The sequence below is a fragment of the Moschus berezovskii genome, chromosome 23, assembly GCF_049115385.1.
Source record: "Moschus berezovskii isolate FMDL1 chromosome 23, NW_MosBer_1.0, whole genome shotgun sequence".
Taxonomy (NCBI): Eukaryota; Metazoa; Chordata; class Mammalia; order Artiodactyla; family Moschidae; genus Moschus; species Moschus berezovskii.
In genome coordinates, this window is record NC_142482.1 from 54,804,784 (window position 1) to 54,826,990 (window position 22,207).

Consider the following 22,207-nt stretch of genomic DNA (forward strand, 5'->3'; position numbering starts at 1 on the left):
TGTGTCCAATTTTTTGCGACCCTATGGACTGTAGCCTGCCAGGCTCCTCAGCCCATGGAATTCTCCAGGCAAGAATACTGGAGTGGGCTGCCATTTCCTACTCTAGGGGATCTTCCCAACCCATACCTCTCTTTGAATGGATGCAGTGCTATTATTATTATTTATTATTTTGCCTGTGCCACATGGCATGGAAGGGGCCTTAGTTCCTTAACCAGGGATGGAACCTGTGCCCCCTGCAGTGGAAGCCCTGAATCTTAACCACTGGACCACCAGGGAAATCCCTAATGCTGTGCTGTTTGATTGTTTCAAAAGTTTGGGATTCCCCACCCTCTCAACTTTTCATTCATCAGTGTTGCCTTTATCAAAAACCATAAAGTCATCTGAAGGAGTACCTAGTCTTAGCTTTCTCTGTTCCTTTGATATTACTTAATAATGGTTCTTGACATTGAGAAATACATCTTTGAATTTCTGCTTCTTATTCATTCGCTGTTTCAGAGGATTAGGAATGTCATATTGCTACTATCTTATGTTTACTTTTCTTCAAAAGAGCTTAAATGTACTTTAATATTATCTCTATAATGTGGACCAGTATTACTGAAATAATTCTAGATAGATATACTTTTTACAAAAGGGACATTAAAATACTACATCCATCCACATGCGCATGTTCTTGAATTATTTTATGACATTTTCATTTCTGACTATTATCCTCCATTATTTGGCTTCCAAAATTTGCTGTGTTCTTTGTCTCGTCACAATTGCACTCATCTCACACGCTAGTAAAGTCATGCTCAAAATTCTCCAAGCCAGGCTTCAGCAATATGTGAATCGTGAACTTCCAGATGTTCAAGCAGGTTTTAGAAAAGGCAGAGGAACCAGAGATCAAATTGCCAACATCCGCTGGATCATGGAGAAAGCAAGAGAGTTCCAGAAAAACATCTGTTTCTTCTTCATTGACTATGCCAAAGCCTTTGACTGTGTGGATCACAATAAACTGTGGAACATTCTGAAAGAGATGGGCATACCAGACCACCTGACCTGCCTCTTGAGAAACCTGTATGCAGGGCAGGAAGCAACAGTTAGAACTGGACATGGAACAACAGACTGGTTCCAAATAGGAAAAGGAGTACGTCAAGGCTGTATATTGTCACCCTGCTTATTTAACTTATATGCAGAGTACATCATGAGGAACGCTGGGCTGGAAGAAGCACAAGCTGGAATCAAGATTGCCGGGAGAAATATCAATAACCTCAGATACGCAGATGACACCACCCTTATGGCAGAAAGTGAAGAGGAACTCAAAGACCTCTTGATGAAAGTGAAAGAGGAGAGTGAAAAGGTTGGCTTGAAGCTCAACATTCAGAAAACGAAGATCATGGCATCTGGTCCCATCACTTCATGGGAAATAGATGGGGAAACAGTGGAAACAGTGTCAGACTTTAGTTTTTTGGGCTCCAAAATCACTGCAGATGCTGATTGCAGCCATGAAATTAAAAGACACTTACTCCTTGAAAGGAAAGTTATGACCAGCCTAGATAGCATATTAAAAAGCAGAGACATTACTTTGCCAACCAAGGTCCATCTAGTCAAGGCTATGGTTTTTCCCGTGGTCATGTATGGATGTGAGAGTTGGACTGTGAAGAAAGCTGATTGCCCAAGAATTGATGCTTTTGAACTGTGGTGCTGGAGAAGACTCTTGAGAGTCCCTTGGACTGCAAGGAAATCCAACCAGTCCATTCTAAAGGAGATCAGTCCTGGGTGTTCATTGGAAGGACTGATGCTAAAGCTGAAACTCCAGAACTTTGGCCACCTCATGCAATGAGTTGACTCACTGGAAAAGAGTCTTATGCTAGGAGGGATTGGGGGTAGGAGGAGACGGGGAAGACAGAGAATGAGATGTCTGGATGGCATCACCGACTCGATGGACATGAGTTTGAGTGAACTCCGGGAGTTGGTGATGGACAGGGAGGCCTGGCGTGCTGTGGTTCATTGGGTTGCAAAGAGTCAGACACGACTGACTGACTGAACTTGTCTCGTCTATGACTAATGTCAGGGGAGGAGCCCTGGGGTGTGGATTAGGGGTGGTGGGTGTTGCTCCCAGTCCTACCACTACTTCAGTGAGTACCACTGGGCATTTCACTGTCACCTCAGCTATAAAAATGCAAGGGTCGTCTGGCACAAAAACAGAGACACATAGGTCAATGGGACAGAATAGAGAGCCCAGAAATGCACCCACACTTATACAGTCAATTAATCTATGACAAAAGAGGCAAGAATGTACACTGGGGGAAAGCCAGCCTTTTTAAGCAGTGCTGCTGGGAAAACTTGAGAGCTACCTGCGAAAGAATGAAACTGGGCTACTTTTTCATACTACCTACAATAATAAACTCAAGATGGATTAAAGGCTTAAATCTAAGACCTGAAACCATAAAACTTCCAGAATAAAACATAGGAGGTATGGCCTTTGACATCAGTCTTAGCAATATTTTTTTGGATATGTCTCCTCAGGCAAGGGAATGAAAGCAGAAATAAATGGGATGGCACCAAACCAAAAAGCTTTTGCACAGTGAAGGAAACTATCAACAAAATGAAAAGGCAGGCTACTGAATGGGAGAAGACATTTGCAAATGCTATATCTGATAATGGTCCCAAATATACAAAAAGCTCATACATCTCAACATAAAAAATAATCCACTCGATTAAAAAATAAGCAGAAGATGTAAATAGATATTTTTCCAAAGTCACACAAATGGCCAATAAGCCCATGAAAAGATGCTTAGTATCACCAACCATTATGTCAATGTAAGTCCAAATCACGGTGGGATATCACTTCTTGCCTCACAGAGTGGTTTTTACTGGGAGATGACAAATAGCAAGTTTTAGGAGAGGATGTGGAAAACAGTGTGAAGGTTCCTCAGAAAACTGTAAATAGGACCACCATAATACAACTCCCGGGTATTTGTCTGAAGAAGACAAAAACATGGATTTGAGGAGATATGTCCAACCCTATAGTCACTGCAGCATGGTTTACAGTGTCAAGAATACAGGAACAATCTGGGTGCCCATCAGTGGATGAATGGATAGAGAAAACGTGGTCTGTATATTTAGGGGAATACCACTCAGTCACGGAAAAGAACGAGCTCTTCCCATTTGTGACAATGCGGATGGACTCTGGCAGGGATGAAGAAAGATAGATACTACGTGATCTCACTTATATGTAGAATCTAAAAAGCAGAACAAATGAACAGACTTAAGAAAATGGAAGTGGAGATGTGGATACTGAGAACAGAGAGGTGGCTGCTTGTGGAAAAGGATGGGGGGTGAGAGGGGTGGGTGAGGAGATTAAGAGGTACAAGCTTCTAGTCACAAAATAAATGAGTCAGAGTAAGAAATGTACATTGTGGGGAATATAGTCATAACTGTGTAATACCTCTGTATGGTGACATACTGTGAATAGACTCATCAGTGGTAACCATTTTGAAATGTATAGAAATGTAGAATCACTGTGCTATACAGCAGGAGCTAACAGTGTTGTGAAAGTGGAGTCACTTAGTCGTGTCCGACTCTTTGCGACCCCTTGGACTGCAGCCCACCAGGCTCCTCCGTCCAGGGGATTTTCCAGGCAAGAGTACTGGAGTGGGGTGCCATTTCCTTCTCCAACAGTGTTGTAGGTTAATTATATTTTACAAATAAACAAATGAACTCATAGAAAAAGAGATCAGATTGTGGTTACCAGCGGTGGGAGTGGAAGAGGGAATTGAATGGAGGTAGTCATAAGGTACATTTCAAGTCATAAGATAAAAAGTACTAGGGACATAATATACAACATGAGAAATATAATTAACATTGCTATAGCTCATATATGAAAGCTGTTAAGAAGTAAAGTCTGAGAGTTCTCATCACAAGGAAAAAAATTCTTTTTAACATATATACTTTTGCACTCCTCTCTGGCTAGGGCAATTGATCCATCTGTCAATAAACAGATAGGTTAGGGACTTTAGAGGCAGGACAGCGAATGATAATCAAATGAGGTCAACAGGTGAATCTGCATAAAAGGCACATAAACGTTCTTTGTACTATTTTATTTTTGCAAATTTTCCATAAGTTTTACATTCTTTCCAATAAAAGTTTAAAAGTACTAGTAAAAATATGTTTCCTTCTATTTGCAAAAGTTTCCAAGGATTAGAGATGACGGCCCATCATTACGTTCATCTTTCTGAAAAATTATCATGTCATCCATTACCACAGGCTGCAGATAAATACAGTAATGATCTTAAGGGTAATCGATTCTACATTTATGCTAGATGTGTTTGAGTTTTTGTTAAAAAATTTATTCTAGAATAGTATTGTCAAACAGATTAAAGAATTGGGACTGTGTAGACTAAGTATACGTGTTATACTATTTTGCATATCTAACACAAATTAGATATATAAGAGCCTTTACACCTTGCAATTAAACCCAGTTAAAATCAGTGTGATGTCACTCAGTAGAGTGATGGTACTGAAAATCGTTTATGTAGAAAATGCAAAATGCCAATAATGAAGATGAATGTTATTAACTACAATATCAAGCCAACAAGATTGCAGCAGTAACTTGCATATGTTTTAAATAGGCTTAACACAAATGTACCAAAAAGGCTTTTGTGCTTTTTATTGAAACTAAATTTAGTATGTAGCTGCTGAGATATTTTTTCTTTTCTGTACATATGGATGCTTTGCTAGATAACCAAGAATCTGAGGAGCTGTTGTCGGCACATCTTAGAGCTCTCCGCTTAAACTTGCAATTAAAGGAGCTGTCCATTCTGCGCAGTTCTGCTGTTTATGCCTATTTCTGTGGCTAATTTCGTGGGGCCCACAAAGGAGAGGGTACAGGTGTCTAGTTTTTTCCACTGCTTCCCAGCATTCTATCTCCTTGGTATTCAGTGTCGTTCAACTTCAGGCGGGGGTACACCATTCACATCCCAGCCCATATAAGTAGAATTATGGAATTGTGAAGGGCTCAGCTTGTGCGGCCATACCCCAAAGGTGGTGGCTTCCCAAAGACATGGTTCCATGTCCAGGCATTCAGACCAGCCCTGTTCCCTGTAGCTACATGGGTCTCACATTGACTTTGCTCTGACTCTTCCTTTAGGGCTTTGGTACCTAGGTCTGATATCTGGATAAAGATGAATATGATACTATTTAATACTATTGAATAGCTCCCATAACATTGCATAGTGGTTTCTCCCCCGGAAGGACTAATATTTTGATTTATATAAAATTGTGCCTTGTTTTAAAACTACTTAAAATATATAAGACATATTAAATAAAAACTGTTTGAGTATAGGAACCATGTCCTCTGTGTTTTGGAGAAGTTTTCTGCTTCCCTGAATACTTGTATGTTGTGATAGCCAGCCTCCAGATGGCTCCTAGGGATCCCCAACGCTTGGCATTCACATCCATGCTCTCCCACACTCAATCAGGGCTGGTCTCTGTGACCATTAGAATATGGTGGAAGCGATGGTGTATCAGGTAATATGTTGCAGCTTCTGTCTTGCTTTCTTTTGGAGTCTTGGGAGAAGCCAGGTGCAATGTCAAAGGGACACCCAAAATGCCAGTGAAGAGGATCATGTGGCAAAAAACTGAGGCCTCCTGCCAAGTGCCATCTGCATTAGCCATCCTCAAAGCCCCAGAGAAGCCCTGAGACTGATGATGACTGCAGCCCTGACCAGCATCCTGACTCCGAGCCACCTCAGACTCTGAGCCACAGCAACCCAACTAAGACATTCCTGAGTTTCTGACCTACAGAAACTATGAGATAAGTCACTGCATTTTGGGGTAACTTGATATGCTGCACTAGATAAGTAATACACACGGGTTCTCAGTGGACTGACAGCATCATTCATGAATGCTTCGATACCATCTGTGGCTACCAGAAAACCCAAACCTTAACCAGTTTGATGGATTAATTGGCAAATTGTAAGACGGAAGATTCAAACAAAAATTAGGAAAACAGTATCAGATGACAGTACAAATTTTCCCACTGGAAAGCCTTTCTTTTTCTTCTCTTCAAGCATTGCCTGTCTAAACTCTGCCCATCTTTTACAGCTGAAATGTTTTTATTTCCATCTCAAATCTAGCATCAGTGTGAGAATGTGGCATTTTCTACTCTCTCTCTACCTGTGGAACTTTGTATGACTGTGTAAATAATGTGGATGCTATTTTCCTTCCAGACAATATGAAATAAAAGTTAACTAGCTGCACAGGCTTTGAGGTTTATACCCCCAATTCCATACTTAATAGTTGAATGATTTCATGTAAGTCACTTGTCCCCTCTACATCTGTAAGATGGGCCTTACATAGTACCTACATCTTAGGGTTTCTATGAGGATTTAATCATGTAATCTATGTAAAGTCTTTAGCAAAAGAAATTCCCAATAAACATTCATTATATCAAAACTATTATTCCTAGTCAGCTCCAAGTAAAGCTTGTCACTGTGAAATTAAACCTTGGCATAATTCCCAAGCTTAATGCTTATTAGATCGTGGAAAAAAGTTAGTGAGCTCTCCAAGCTTTAGTTTCCTTATATGTAAACTAGAAATAAAATAAACTCTTCCACTGGGCCTTGGGAGGATAAAACATTATATAACAAATGTAAAACACCGAACACAGAGCCTGACAAATGGTAGGCGGGCAACAAATGTTCATTGCTTCCTTTCCTCTCAGTTTCTTAAAGTAGATGCTGTGCAGGGTGGCTGGGGGCTGGCTGCTAAAACATGCTAGATGCAAAGAGGAAAATGTGTGTTCAGGCCTGGTATGTTGAATTGAGTCAGACATAAACCTAAACAGCTTTCTGTTGTCGAACATGCCTGGTTAAGACATACAAGTCACTTTTCCCATCTTATTTCATAGCACAGGTCATGTTAAACCTTATTTTTACTTTACTTTCATTTATTTATATTTCCTACATGGTCAGTTTTCAGTAGTCGCTGTAACTAATGACATAATTTGAGATCTAAAGATTCTAATATTTCTCATTCATGTTCAATGAATAAAAGGGTGACATACACTTGGACATACCTTTGTGTGGCAAACTACTGGCCTTGGTCACTTGCAAAGTGACCTTAGGGGCGAAGACAATGTGTTTGAATTCCATTAGAGCCCTATGTACAGTAACAGGATGTAGACGTACAGACATAAGACTAGACAGTAGGATACCAGGTTCCAGCCCCAGATGTGCCACCGTCTTGCTGTCTGTTTTACTTAAATCACTTTCTTCCAGAAGGGCAGGCTGTTGCAGGGAAAAGTAACTCAGTATTCACGTTAGAATCCTCACTCTGCCTTTCAGAGTTGATAATTCCACTGAGCTTTAGTTTCTAATAAATTGAGGGCAGTCATATCTCACTCATAGTTTTGTGATTTTGAATGAAATAAACACATGTAGCTTCTAGTACGCAGTAGATATTTAATGAACAAATGTTTGCTTTTCTTTTCTTCTCTGACCCTCAGTTTCATCATCTGTAAAATGGGCCAGTTGACTTAAGTTACTGCTGGTTCTAATGTTCTGTTACTATGGGAACTACACTATTAAATGGCACTTGCTATTGGAATGCAATGAAGTGCTTTATCTGGCTATAATAAGAACAGAAGCATATTGTGGTGTGGCGAAGGGAAAACACAAAAATTCCTAAATGTATGTGTCTAAAGAGAAGGCCTGCCCGGTACAGATTCGGTAATTATTTAATTTGCATTCTGTTGTGTCTACAGATGGGCCGATGAGAGCAATCAAATCATAGGGTATTAGTCAGAGACTCTGTATAGTAAACAGTAGGAGAACAGATCCAGTAACATCAAGCCAGCTGGCAAAGTCACCCTTTGGGCAAAAACAATGTGTGGTTGGTTGACCTTTCTCCTCTTTTTTTCCCCCAAATCATGTACAACTTATTTCCTAAGTTGGTTAGAATCAACTACCCCAAGACATAAATTGTTTACTTACTTTAAATTAAGATAGAGAAAATGAAAGGTAATCAATTCAAGCAACTTAAGTTGAAAAAATATGTGTGTGCATGAGCGTGTATATCCATGTACATAAAAAGAGTGTAAGAACAATCAATCTTATACAGGTTATAAAGAGGATTTATTTTTATTAATAGATGATGGGCTAATTAAGTGTTTCGTCTGTATTCTGTTGTTCACTTAACTTTTCTGTAATTATTATGTGCTACGGGCTACAGTCCATAGGGTGGCAAAGAGTCAGACATGGCTGAAGCGACTTAGCATGCATGCACCTTGGTAGTGAGAGGGAAAATGAGTTCTAAGTATAAGCAGCAGCTCCCATGGGGACTTAGGCGGGCTCCCTAGGTGGCAGTACTGCTAAGGCAGGAGACCTAAGAGGTGTAGTTTCGATCCCTGGGTGGGGAAGATCCCCTGGAAAAGTGAATGGCACCCCACTTTAGTATTCTTGCCTGGGAAATCCCAGGGACAGAGGAGCCTGGAGGGCTACAGTCCATGGGGTCGCAAAGGGTCGGACACGACTGAAGCAACTTAGCATATGGGGACTTCAGCAGATTTCCTCCCTCTCCTCCACCCACCCCAGAAATTCAACCTAAAGGTCAGAGGGTCTCACCATCCCCTTGTGACAATTTCCCAAGTAAACAAGGCAAAAATTCACTTTAAAAAACTGAACCTAAGGGTCTGGGTACACAGAATGACTCTATTGCCACACTTGTATCTTGTAACACTGATGATGCATTCTACCGTTTGAAATCCATGAACATCTTTGCATCCTTGTACCACTGCTCCTGGAAGTCTTCCCTGCTGCTGCCATGGGCACCAGTATCCTGCAGGATGTGGTAGGAAGAGTCACAAGGCTCAGGGTTATAATTCTAGCTCCATTCCTAATAGCTGTGTGGGTTTGGGAAGTGACTTGATGACTGGAAACGTGGGTTACTTCACCGGTAACATGGGGATAATAATGTCACAAGTTTCCCATTCCAGGACTAACTGAGGCCATAGATACCAAGCCCCTGGCACTGAAAATGTGGGTCTTCTTTTCATTGTCATTTCCTCTTGTAACTTCTGCATAGCATATGGGGCTGATGTAAAAAATCAGCTGTCCTGGATGATGTGTGAAGTGGGATCTTGCTTTCCAAAGACAAGGATTAAACTGGACTAAGCCAAGTAATTTTTTCTCCACTTGTGACCTATCAAATTTAGTCACCAAATAATGCATAATCAACTAAATGGAACAGAAGATCTTACTGTGTAGGTTCAAAAGAAAAGTAAGGTCTATTTTTAACTAACTGTAGCTGAATCTCTCTTTTTTCTTTCTTTGCACCATTCTATGACAGCCTATATTTCTCTAAAATGGTTGAGCTGCATTGAGACATTAACAAACTTGTTTTCTTTAGATGCTCTCTGAAGTATTAACTCAGAATTTTCATCTTATAAAAACACAAGCCTGAATTTGAATAATATTGCTAACTTCAGACATGTGGTTCATGTAAATATTTCAGATGGACTATTAATTTTAAGTTCTAGGGAGAAAATATTGTATATACATGGAAAACTTCTAATTTAGAAAATAAATGTTTCCTTAAATAACCTCCCAATCCTTCAAATAATATGAAAGGAAAATTAAAGACCCAAAGGAACTATATATTCCGAGGCAGTTGTAAAACATGTTAGTGAAATTATTTTAGGAATTACCTAGGTACATAAAATGTTTTGGATGGTTTTCCAAACTTTACAGAAGCAGCAGGGAATCCCTCCCTCTCCATCTTGACACTCTTCCCTTTTCTTCTCAGTGAACGGCTTCATTAACCATCCAGTGAGGATGACAGTTATCTGCCTCTGCATGCTTAGGAATTCCAAACCTGATATTGAATCCCTTAGGATATCTAATGCAGAGGAGATCCGTTGTCAGATCTGTTTTATCTTTTCTTGGACACTAACTTAGAATCCCATCTTTCTCCCCACGCACGCGCGCGCGCACACACACACACACACACAGCCCTCTCATTCGGATACCTTCATCTGTGCTAACAAAACTCCCAGTGTGCAGATTCTCCTACCATTTATCTTTCAGGACTGAAATCATTGCTTTATCTGCCTCTGTATTAGATAGCTAACTACATGAGGCCAGGGGATGTGTCTGTTGAGTTTGAATCCCCAGCCTACAGTTAGTGTTCCAAAAACAGTGGATTTTGGATAATCAAATTTTTATTGCATTTCATTCATTTACCTCTCTAGACTCCATTTTCCTTATTTATGAAAGTAAAGAATTAGACTAGTCAAATTCTATACCTCATACTGTTTGTATTAAAAGCATCTGAGAGCTGCAAAAATAAAACCACTCCTTAAAATAGGAAAACTCATATTATCTCACTTGACTCTCAAAGATTCTTATCTGTATACCTGGGCAAGGGCTGTAGAATTTGCTTCTGATATGTAACAAGGTTTGGAATCTGGAAGCTCTTTGAGCTCTAGAAATCATTCAAATGTTCTGTGCTTCCTACAGAAGAAATGCTAAATTTCTGAATCTGTTGTTTAAGGTCTCTTTCTTTGGACTCTACTTTGTTTTCCAATCTCACCTTCACCTTGCATCTTCTGATCCAGTCGTACTGAATTGCTTACAGAAAGACCTATCCCTGCTGGCTTTTTGTGCCAGGAATGCACCACTATTGTGCTGACTGAAGCATGACGTTTAGGTACAAACTCTTCCACAAACAATTCTCTGATACTTTCTCATCCCTTTTAGACCCTTTATTTTGGTTCTATAAAGGTATTTTTTATTGTACTATATTGTCTTTGCTTCTTGAAGACACAGAACAGTTATTCAACTAGTGCTCTTTCCTTATTGTGGCAAATTATTCCTTAAACAAGTATTCACTGAGAATCTGTTATCTAAATTTACATCATTTTATACTCATGCTAATAATATTGCAAGCATTGCTAATATCTTGCAAATGGGGAAACAAAGGCTTATAGAGGTTGAACGTCACTTGAATAACCAGCCATATGGCTGTTTACTAGTTGGCATTGAATTAGCTTCCAGGACTTTCTGATGTCACTTTCTTCACATTACCATGTTTTCTTAAGGGAACAAAAGAATAAAGAGAAATATGATTTGAAGTAGATTCTCTCAAATTTATTTCCTTATTCCTAAGTAACTGCTGACTCATTTTTTAAATTGAGGTGACATTGGTTCATAACATTATGTAAGTTTTGTGGATGCGATATTATGTTTCCACTCTTTTGCACACTCTAGCGTGCTTACCATGAAAAATTTGGTTTTCATTTATCACCACACAGTCAACACCCTTTATGCCTTTCAGCCTCCATAAAGCTGATTCATTCAGATCACCTCTTGGAAGCCACATTTGGATAAACTAGAGTTTGCTGTAAACTCAGAGGAAATCAGTACAGTTTAGGCAGTGTTGTGGCTTTTTTAAATTAATTTATTTTAATTGGAGGCTAATTACTTTTTACAATACTGTGGTGGTTTTTGCCATACTTTGACAACCAGCTACGGGTGTACATGTGTCCCCCATCCCGAAACCACTTCCCACCTTCCTGCCCATCTCATCCCTCTAGCCAATGTTTTAAGAGAGCTTGCAGGAAAAAAATTCTCAGTAGTAAAATCATAAAGAGGATTCCTTTGGGATTTGTTAGTGACTTAATTTAAAAATTGAAGTTTTGCTGCTTTTCTTGTTCTTGTCTTTTAAGGCTGTTCCATCCTGCCAAGGGGGCTTCCCTGGTGGCTCATATGGTAAAGAAACTGCCTGCAATGCAGGCGACCCTGGATCAGGAATATCCCCTGGAGAAGGGAATAGCTACTCACTCCAGTCTTCTTGTCTGGAGAATTACATGGACAGGGGAGCCTGGTGGGCTACAGTCCTCGGTATTGCAAAGAGCTAAACACAACTGAGTGACTCGTACTTTCACTCCTTTCACTTCACGTTCACCTTGCCAAGGGCTTGCAAATTTGAATTAGGAATAAATGGTGGTAGAGAAGATCAGAGATGGCACAGGGTGAAGGTTTTTCCTGGGGAGCTTGAGGCCCTGCCACTTTCCTCTGAGGCTTGACAAGACAAAAAGGTAATTAACATAAGAGCTGCTAAGTCACTTCAGTCGTGTCCGACTCTGTGCGACCCCATAGACGGAAGCCCACCAGGCTCCCCCGTCCCTGGGATTCTCCAGGCAAGAACACTGGAGTGGGTTGCCATTTCCTTCTCCATAACACAAGAGCTAATATTTATTAAATGCATATCAGGTACTTGACATTTTGCTTAGTGTTTTATATTTATTTGTTGAGGGTTTCCAAATGTTAGTCATTTCTATATCACTTGTATGGATTTTGCAAGCTCTAAGTGTCATCTACACTATTATTTACTTAATGTTTTTCCTTCAGTGGACTTTACTCATTTTTTTCCCCTTTTGTTCTAAGCCGTGCCATGCTCAGTGACTTCAGTAACATTTGACTCTTAGAGACCCCGTGGACTGTAACCCACCAGGCTCCTCTGCCCACAGGATTTTTTAGGCAAGAACACTGGAGTGGGTTGCCAGCCCTCCTCCAGGGAATCTTCCCGAGTTAGGGATCGAACACGCACCTCCTCTATCTCTGGCATTGCAGGCAGATTCTTTATTGCTGAGACACCTGGGAAGCCCTTTATTCTAAGCAGTAGTACATAAATATGAAGTTTGGTTACATATTTCTATATTTCAATTAAATAATTTTCAATTTACATCTTTTCTAAAACACAATAAAATGGATTATTATAAAAAAGTTCAAATATTACCTGAAAGCATATTGGACCATGGTTTGGGAAACACTTTGTTTCACTTAAACCCTCAAAAGAACCCTTTGCGTTGAGAACTTATCATCATTTGCTTTCAAAAGGGAAAAATAAGGCAAAGAGAGTAAATAACTGCCTAATATTATCAGCTGAAAAGTGAAAATCACAGTCTGAACTCAGATCTGTGTTATTCCAAAACCCAAGCCCTAAAATATTATGACATTCTTCTCCAGCCCTGGGAAAGAGTTCAGTCATACCTCCAATTTTGCATATGCCATAACTGTAATTTTGTAAAATTATGAATGTGCTTGAAATTGAAAGTAAAATAAAAAATTAAGATACATGTGTAGGGTTGATTTTCCTTTCCATTTTCCCCTAAACACCTTAGTATTTTACCCTTGCTTTGCTTTTGGGTTTCCCAGGTGGTGATGGTTGCAAAGAACCCACCTGCCAATGCAGGAGATGCAAGAGACATGGGTTTGATCTTCCTTTGGGACGATCCCCTGGAGGAGGAAATGGTAACCCCTTCTAGTATTCTTGCCTGGAGAATCCCATGGACAGAGGAGCCTGACAGGCCACAGTCCACAGGGTCACAAAGAGTTGGACACGACTGAGCATCTGAGCACATTTTGCTTTTATGATTGAAAAAAGGTAGATATCGCTAAGATAATCTCTCTGATCAGTCCTAACATTTCAGAGGTCCGATTTAATACCAATATTCATCCAGTAGTAGTAGCCGCTCAGCTGTGTTGGACTATCTGTGACCCCATGGACTGTAGCTCACCAGGCTCCTCGATCCATGTATAATTATGTGGGTCTAATTGTTTATTAAAATATTCTCAAAAATATTAAAAATGGTATTGTCCATGAGCTGATTTTGATTACGCTTTCTGTCCTTGCTTCTGCCAGCTCAGTTAGAGAGGGCGGTACTGAAAGTTTTTAGGAACAGATTTGAGTAATGAGGAGTGAATTTTTTCCAAGCACCTGTGAATTGTTTATGCTAATTGGGTCATAACTGAGTCTTCAGTCCGCTCTCTGTATGCTGTGTGTGAAAGCAGGCGTTATTAATCGAGCAGAGTTATTTTACTGTATTTTCATAAGATTTTCTTCCTCTCTCTGTCTCATCCTCTCATCTTTTCTCTCTTGCCTCTTGTCCTTATGCCCTACTTATGAGCCCTGAATCACAGTATGTGACAAAGCAGGTGCTTGCTGGGGGCAAGGGCACGGAAAGTGATGGAAAGCCACGTGCATGTAAACGGATGACAGCAAGAAGGCTACTTTGTGTGCAGAGAAACGTCCTGTTCAAGGGCGCACCCCAGAAGTGGAAGGTTGGGCTTCACGGTCATCTATATGTGCACAGGGTTGGCAGGCTGGCTGTCTCCACAATACCTTCCCTCTTGATCTGCGTTCACCCTCTCCTTCACAATGTTCCCTGCATTAAACACAGGTTTGGAGAGCCTGGATGTGAGCAATCAGAGGCCTAAAATGGCGTGTGTGGGAGGTTAAGAGGGAAGGCCTGGTAGTTAGCTTGTCACCCATGAGTGAAGCACAGCGGGCTGCTTCCTGGCTAGAGCTATAGAGAGAGAGAAAAAAAAAAAAAACAACAACCAGAAAAATCCCCCAAAGTGAGTATTTGTTGAGGGCGATGACTTCAGCATCATAGAAACAAGGCTGGGACCTACATAAGAAAAGTGTCACCCGAAGCACCTCTCAGAGACAAGGGTCTGAAAAGTAGTCTGATGACATGGTAACTACTTGGTTAAGGACACCCCCAGGAAGACACAGAAAAGATGCAGCCAGTTTTGCTGTGCTGGTCCTAGCAGAGCTCTGAGGGGCAGATGGATGAATGGAAACGGTTACAATCTAGTTGGCAACTGTGCCCTCAACGAGGACACAGTTGCTTTAGAATCACTGTTTTTGCCTCAGTCCTTAAAGAGCGAATTATGAGCTACGTGTCAGACCATGATATTAAAGTTTCAGGGGACAGACGTGGAGAAGGAAGATAACCTGCTCAGGTGTGTGGCTCCCATGTAGGGCTTAGGTGGGTATCCACGGCCAGCTTCCAGGAGTGTGAACAGTAGCCAGCTTGAGGATTCAGTTCAGTTCAGTCGCTCAGTCACGTCCGACTATTTGTGACCCCGTGAATCACAGCATGCCAGGCCTCCCTGTCCATCACCAACTCCCGGAGTTCACTCAAACTCATGTCCATCAAGTCGGTGATGCCATCAAGCCATCTCATTCTCTGTCGTCCCCTTCTCCTCCTGCCCCCAATCCCTCCCAGCATCAGAATCTTTTCCAGTGAGTCAGTTCAGTTCAGTTCAGTCGCTCAGTCGTGTCCGACTCTCCGCGACCCCAGTGAGTCAACTCGTCGATTAAGCAGTCCCAAAGTATAAGGACTTGCCTAGATAGTAAAGGTCTGAAGAAGGAAGGAGAAAGGAATCTTAACTAAAGGACAAACCAGAGCTAGTTTCTGGAACGTGTTCAGAGCAGCTTTTGACTTGATCTCAAGTAAGTTTATCAGGGTAAATGCTGAGGGGCTCAAGCCTTCCAGAATTCTACTTTTTAGGCAGAATAAAAACTCAGCCTTCTCAGACTATTGTATATTAAAAAGTCCTTCTAAGAAGGGTACTATTCAGGAACCCCTGGAAATCTATTTTAAAAGGTTAATTCTTTTCAATTGTGCACCAACTCCCTCCTGCTGTATTTTCTTCTTGTTTTTGCTTTTTCTTTTTCTTGCTTTATAGAAGGTACATCAGAGTTGATGACTTTCTTCCATTTCCTGCTTCTCTATGTATTTGAAAATTAATTTTGCCTGTCCCTCCCCTCAGCCTTAAGCAGAGTCTCTATTTCCAACTTAAGATTTTAATTCTTTAAAGGTCTTAGGGAGTTTTTATTTTCTCTATCATGAATTGTCAAAAGTCCTTTCCTTGAATCCCAAATTTCTCTTTGTAATGCAGATTTAAGCATTTTCATTCCTTTAGTTCCACCGAGACCTTTAGTAAATCTTAATACTTCCACTGTATATCAAGGATGGTACTAGGCATCCAGAATATGGTATTTAAGATCACCATCATCTATGTAGGTAACAGGCACTTAATAACAAAACAAGAGATTCAGTAATGAATCAATAATAACAATGTACCAAGCACTTCATAAGTACACCTCCTTCATTCTCAGAAACCCCTATGAATGTGGATCTAGTATTATATGCATTTTGATTAGGACCCTGAGGCTTAGAGAAGTAAAATCATCTACATGAACTCGTGCATCTAGTAAGTGGTGGAAACAGAATAATATAATATGCTAGTGGCTAGAATACAAGCTGATCAGAATATTATGGGAGAAAGTCCTGGAAAAGTCAGGCAAGACATCACAGAGGAAGGGACATTGGAGCTGGGTCATAAACGCCAGGAAAGAAAATAGCAGGCACTAGGGAATTCCCTGGCTGTCCAGTGGTTAGGACTCTATGCTTTCTCTGCCAAGGGTGCATGTTCAATCCCTGGTCAGGAAACTAAGATCCCACCAAAAAAAAAAAGAAAAGAAAATAGCATGAACATTTTCTGTGCAGATGACTGTTGTTAACAATTTGCAAACAACTGAGTGCAACCAAATGTCTTTTGTCTCTTGGGGCCACGGGAAGAAGTCCCAGGGGTTTAGACTTTAAGTTTACAGTACATTAAACTCAAAGCTAAAGACTGAAAAAGACTTCCCTCATAGCTCAGTTGGTAAAGAACCCACCTGCAATGCAGGAGACCAGGGTTTAATCCCTGGGTCGGAAGATCCCCTGAAGAAGGGAATGGCAACCCACTCTAGTATCCTTGCCTTGAGAATCCCATGGACAGAGGAGCCTGGCGGGCTACAGTCCATGGGGTCACAAAGAGTGGGACATGACTGAGCGACTAAACCACCAGAGACTGAAAAGCCAGCTGTTCTGGCAGATTTCCCAGGGTGGAGAAAAGAGGAGCTGGAAGCTAGCTGGGGAGGGGACGGGGTAGGAAATGGTGGAGAGAGGGGGCTTTAGAGGAGTTTCTGACTTAGCTGCTCACCGGGGCACTCATCAGTTGTCAAAACTGGCATTTTCCTTTGTTGAACAAGACACTGTAGACGACAGAAAAGACTACAGCACCTTGTTCCGTGCCAAGAGTGATTTAAAATAATAAAACAGGGGGAAATTGTGAGCAGGAGTCATAAATTTGATTGTCTAGTAACATTAGACAAATGGCTGCCTTTTAATATATTTTCCCTTTTGAATGTCATTTAAGCACCCAAAGATATTGATGGTCTTGGAGGAAAGAAACTGAACACAGTAAAGAGGGCATGACTGGTGTGGTAAGAAGAGACCTACTGCTCCATCCCGGAGACCTTTAGTCTCTTCCACTTTCTCAGGATGAGCTCTGTGATCTGGGCATGTGGCTGAACCACTCTGAGCTTCACCATCTTCAGAAGTGTGATTGGTCACAAACGTTATGTTTACTGCCTTTGGGGTGTTAGAGTAGGATATCCTTGAATTCAGCTTCTGACTATGCTATTATTTAAATGTATGAAAGTCAAAGTGTTAGCTTCTTAGTCGGGTCCAACTCTTATCGACCCCATGGACTGTAGCCCCCGAGGCTCCTCTGTCCTTGGCATTCTCCAGGCAAAATTACTGAAGTGGGTAGCCATTCCCTTCTCCAGGGGATTTAAATATACAGTCTTTTCTAATTTGTGAAATGAGCATTATAACTCCTCTTTTGCTAAATTTCTTTGAGGATTAACAGATACAATGAATATGCAGAGTGCAGCTCTGATGCATAGTCCAGCCTTTAAAAAAAAAAAAAAAAAAAGCCCACTTGCACCTTTCCAATGGTTTGGATTTCTTTAAAGGGAAAGACAACGATACTCAGGCAAGAATAGCTGCATGATTGTGCTGAAACCTCCTTTTCCTGTAAAATGGGAGGTCAGAAGTTCATAGCCCTGGTTGCACATTTGAATCACCCAGCATAATTTGATAGATTCCCAAGTGTGGGACTCACACCAAGGATTCTGACTTAATTGGTTTTGTCCCAGGATTCCAGCCTTGAGGCCACAGAAGCTTACCAGGTGTTTCTAATGTGCTCTAGGTTCAATCATTGCCTCTCAAACTTTAGCATAAATTGCCTCACCATCTTGTTATCTTTAAATTCCGATTCTCTGGGTCTAGGATGTCTGAGATTCTGGCATTCATAACAAGTTCCCTGATGACACAGAGGCTGCTAGTCTGGGACAGAGCTGAGTGATTAATGCTTCATAAGGCTAGTTCTCAGCCTTCAGGGCCCACCAGAATAACCCAGGGGCTTGTGTAAAATGTGGCACCGGGACCTGGGTTGGGCCCTTACCAATTCTAGATTACTTGGTTTAGGGTGAGGGTAGAGAAAAATCACTGAACTAGAGTGTTCATTTCAACCTAAAATCCTGTGATGCCAATTTTGTGATTTTTATGATTGCCCTCCCAGCTTATGCAAAAAAATTTATGACTCTGAAGCTGTGTGTGTGGGAGATCATTGTCAGAAACAAGAAAGACGGGTGATTGCAAGTTACGTGATGTCAAGACGTGACTGGTCTTTATATCATGTGCATCTTCAGCCTCCATAATTCTCCTTTTGTGTTAATGGGGACTTTTGCAGGATTCTCTGTGTGAGCAGTATTTACTGTTGAAGCAGCATCACAGGTGAACCAGGAGGGCATCCTTCACTGGCGGGAGATGAACAGGATGACTCTGGACTTTTTTTCTGCTCCTTGTTAACACATCACACTTTCTACAGCAGAATCCCTCAGGAGAAGCAGGCTCATCTTCCCTACCTCGAGATCAAACCGAGGGAAAATGGAGATGGGGGGAAATAACAAGCCTGCTTTATTCAGCAGAGCAGAGGACTGGCTTTTTTAGAAACTCTCTGGGAATTTCAGCAGAATCTGTCCCAGGACAGATCTTAGATCACTTTTTTCTTTTTCTTATCTTTCTGGATTCCTCTTGCTTTTAGGAGCTCAGAATATCCTCTACCTAGGGATAGGCTTTTTGCCGCTTTCCAAGAGAAAGCGAAAAACCACCATGATGGGGTCACAAACATTGCGATTCTATTGTTACTTTGGATCACCATTCTTCATGTAGTTAATATAGAAGGGCTGTTTCCCCAAAAGTGGATGAATTTGTACCTCAACTGATGCAAGGAGAGTAATGTGTGGAAAATGAAATTATTTTCTTGGTTTCCCCTTTAAAATACTACACCTGTCCTTGATCAGTCTATTGACAAGTCTGCATTGCCTCAAGAATGAACAACCCAGTAAAAGGCAATAATCATACATCAGTTTAGCCAACTAGGTCATCCACATTCCAGGTACTTAATATGGTATTTTCCATGTGGGCCTTCTTTATAGAAGACGGTATCCAGTGGCAGCTACCCGACCTCGCTAACATCCCCCTGAGGCTGGGCTGGGCTGGGCTGGCTGTGGAGAAAGCTGCTGTGTGTTGTGATGTAGTGGCAGCACAAGGCCCTGATTGCTTCACACGCCTTTCTCAAGAGCCAGCCACCGTCCTGCCCTCCTTTCCCTGGTCCTGGGGGCCCTGCCATTGGCTTTAGACATCCACTCTACCACCTGTGCATTTGGTTCAGAAAGGGAAGGGTGTAAGCCACGGGTCCTCAGCCCTCTGCCCATTCACTGGAGTCCCTTTTCCTGGCTGAGGGCCTTGTGATCCAGGAGAGGTAGTGTCTGTGCTAAGTGGAAGGACGCTGCTGTGAGGGAGCTGGAAAAGTGCACTGCCAAGTCATAGCGGCAGCAAGTCACTCCCCAGCCAGGAGACCCCTGGGGTGACTAGTCCTAGGCGATGGGGCTCTGGGGAAGGTGTTGGTGGGAGAGGGGTTCTCAGTTTTAAAGTGAAAGGAAGGATAGAAGTTTCTCTTGGTACTCCCTGTTTCTCAATTTTGCCCCAAGTTAGCTTCTGATGTGACAAGAAAATAATCAACGTGTTTTAAAATTTACTTAAAATTAACTTTTTGTGTGTGTACTAAAAAAGTAGGAGGTTCACTCTTATCAGGTAGCACTTTTGTTTGTAAGGCAGTGGCTTCCTTTCCGAGTATTTCTGATTCAAGAAGTCAGGGGGTTTATGAAAAACCCACCTGGATGTTGTTGAGGGAGCCCCCACTCTTCCTACAGATCCACGACTCCTTCATTGGAACGTCATTCTGATTATCCCCGCATGAACGTCCCTCAGGGAGCCGAGGCAGCTTACGCTACCACCTCCCACGCGCTGTCCAGCCTTTCCAGCTCTGGTGTCTCAACCGCAGTCACCGATGGCGACAGTCCTGACCACTCCACCCCCGGCTCCATCTGCCGACAACCACCAGGCTGCCTTGAGTCCTCTGAGCCTCCCACACCCCGAATGCTTTCCTTCCGTCAGTGCCTGGAGCCCACGGCTCTCAAAGGCTTCAACCGTGGCTCCTGTGAGGCAAAATGGGCATCTTTAGTATCTGGGATCCGCTCGCTTTCTCTGCTCTGTTAACAGAGGTGCAGCTCAGGTGCATGACCCCCAGGCACCAGCATTATTCCCCTGTTCAAATGGAGTGGACAGATGCAGCAATGTTTCAACACAGAACCAGAGACAGGACGGAGCCCTGCCTCAGCTCCCCCTTTTCTTCTGGCCTCCGTCTCCATCTGCTCCTAGCAGCATCTTCCAGACCCAGAAGGCACTGGAGGATCTGGCCAGTGTCTCAGGCTTCTGCTAACTCAGTAACATTCTCATGTCTCTTTCAGTGGCCGAGAGGAGCGATGCTGACTACACACAGCCGCAGGGATGAGAAGAATTAGCTGTTGCTGATGTGTATACTGACCCAAGCCAATCAACCAGATAATTACCAATCTCTGTTGCCTTTAAGACTGGATCCTATCCAGGAAAATGGAAGCGGAGAATGAGGAGGCTTGCAAGCCACTGAAGTTGCCATGAGAATTTGGCGTGAGAGCCAGGTAAAACCAAATCAGAAGAGGCAACTGGGAAACCCAAGGCAGAAGTCATCAGGGCCCTGCGTGAAGTGCCCATTACCACATAACAGTGAAAGATGCTAGCTTTATCAAAACAGCATCTATCCTTTTTAGTTCTCCCTTGTGACTTCCAAGAATTCAACTACTTCTCTATTTAAGAACATGGACATTGCCTTTCTCTCTATTGTTACCTGTACCATTTGGGATATACTCATGCTCAGGTTTCCCGACTACCTTAAATATCCCACGGAAAAGGGAAAATAGGCTTTAAAAACTCTCCCGCATGTTGGGAGAGCCCATGTAATACCCCAGCCTATTCTGTACTTCAGTGTGCACGCACAACATTTTAAGTGCACCCTGGAACAGAAGAACAAGCAAACTGGAGCCTAATTGACCATCTTAAAATCTATAATTTAAATGTATACATCAGCCACACTTCACAACAGGCATGTTCCTTTGTGCTCCCCAAGGACACTGCTGATTCCTTGAGCCTGTAACTGAATTCATCTAAAATAGATAAGGCAGCTGTTTGTAGGAGTTCAAAGCCTCTCTCAGGAGCATCTCATCCAATTGGATTTCAGACAGAGAGGTCAGGGAGCCCTGGATCTTCTCCAGTTCAGAGGCTGAAAACTCCACCTTTTCCTGGGGCTAAAAGCATCCTTGAAGTCTTTCAGTCTTACACTTTGGTTGCAACGAGGTGAGGGCATCATTTTCTATCATAGCTTTCCAAGGGGCATCTGTACAAAAGCTAGATAGGTTGCTTTTAAACCAAATCAAGAAGCTTAGGTTGATTCATTTTGCTGTATGCCTGCCTCCATGCCAGAAACGGCTCGGTAGGGGTTACCAACTGAGAAATCCCAGTTGTTGAACTCCCGCAGCAGAGCTTACACTGCTGCAGTCCACAGGGCATTGTTAATATAAAACCAACATGCAAATGAGAGGAGTTTCCTCTCTGTCTTTAATTACCTTGAGCTCCTTGGCTGTAGAAGAATCTCTGAGCTGACTCAACATCCAAGAGTCTAGGAGCAGACTCCACATCCAGAAAATAATCCATTTTGGGATAATCCATGCTTGCTTGATGTTCCCGAAACAAGAGTTTTAAGGCAAAATAGTCACTTGTATTGCCTATGGGAGAGAAAAAAAAAATCCACAATACTTTAGACTGTCAAATATGATTTGGGGATAAGAAATATCCCATTAAATATGTCATTATTTGACATTTCCAGTTTTAAGTCCATCTGTCAACAGAGCTTTCTACTGTATGAGAAAATGAAGCATTTCACCAACATTTATTAAAAGTAATATATTCTACTTAGAAAATACAGGTGATCCAGGCTAAAGAGAGATAACATACCAGTTTTTCTTTGCTGTGTATTAACTGGAAAATAAGCTTTTAAATTTTCATGCTGTTTTCAAAAGGTCTGTTTGATAAATGACATCA

General features: G+C 41.8%; 1 protein-coding gene across 2 annotated transcripts in view; it reads right to left on the bottom strand.

Annotated features, from left to right (window-relative positions):
• Positions 1 to 21,869, bottom strand: part of PHACTR1 (phosphatase and actin regulator 1) — a 515,711-nt gene extending 493,842 nt beyond the window's left edge. For both annotated transcript variants that reach the window (XM_088831029.1, XM_088831027.1), the window contains exon 1: positions 21,733 to 21,869. In XM_088831029.1, coding sequence (XP_088687155.1) covers positions 21,733 to 21,835 — 103 coding nt within the window. In that variant the 5' untranslated portion in view covers positions 21,836 to 21,869. The remainder of the gene's footprint in view (positions 1 to 21,732) is intronic.
• Positions 21,870 to 22,207: the final 338 nt, after the last annotated feature.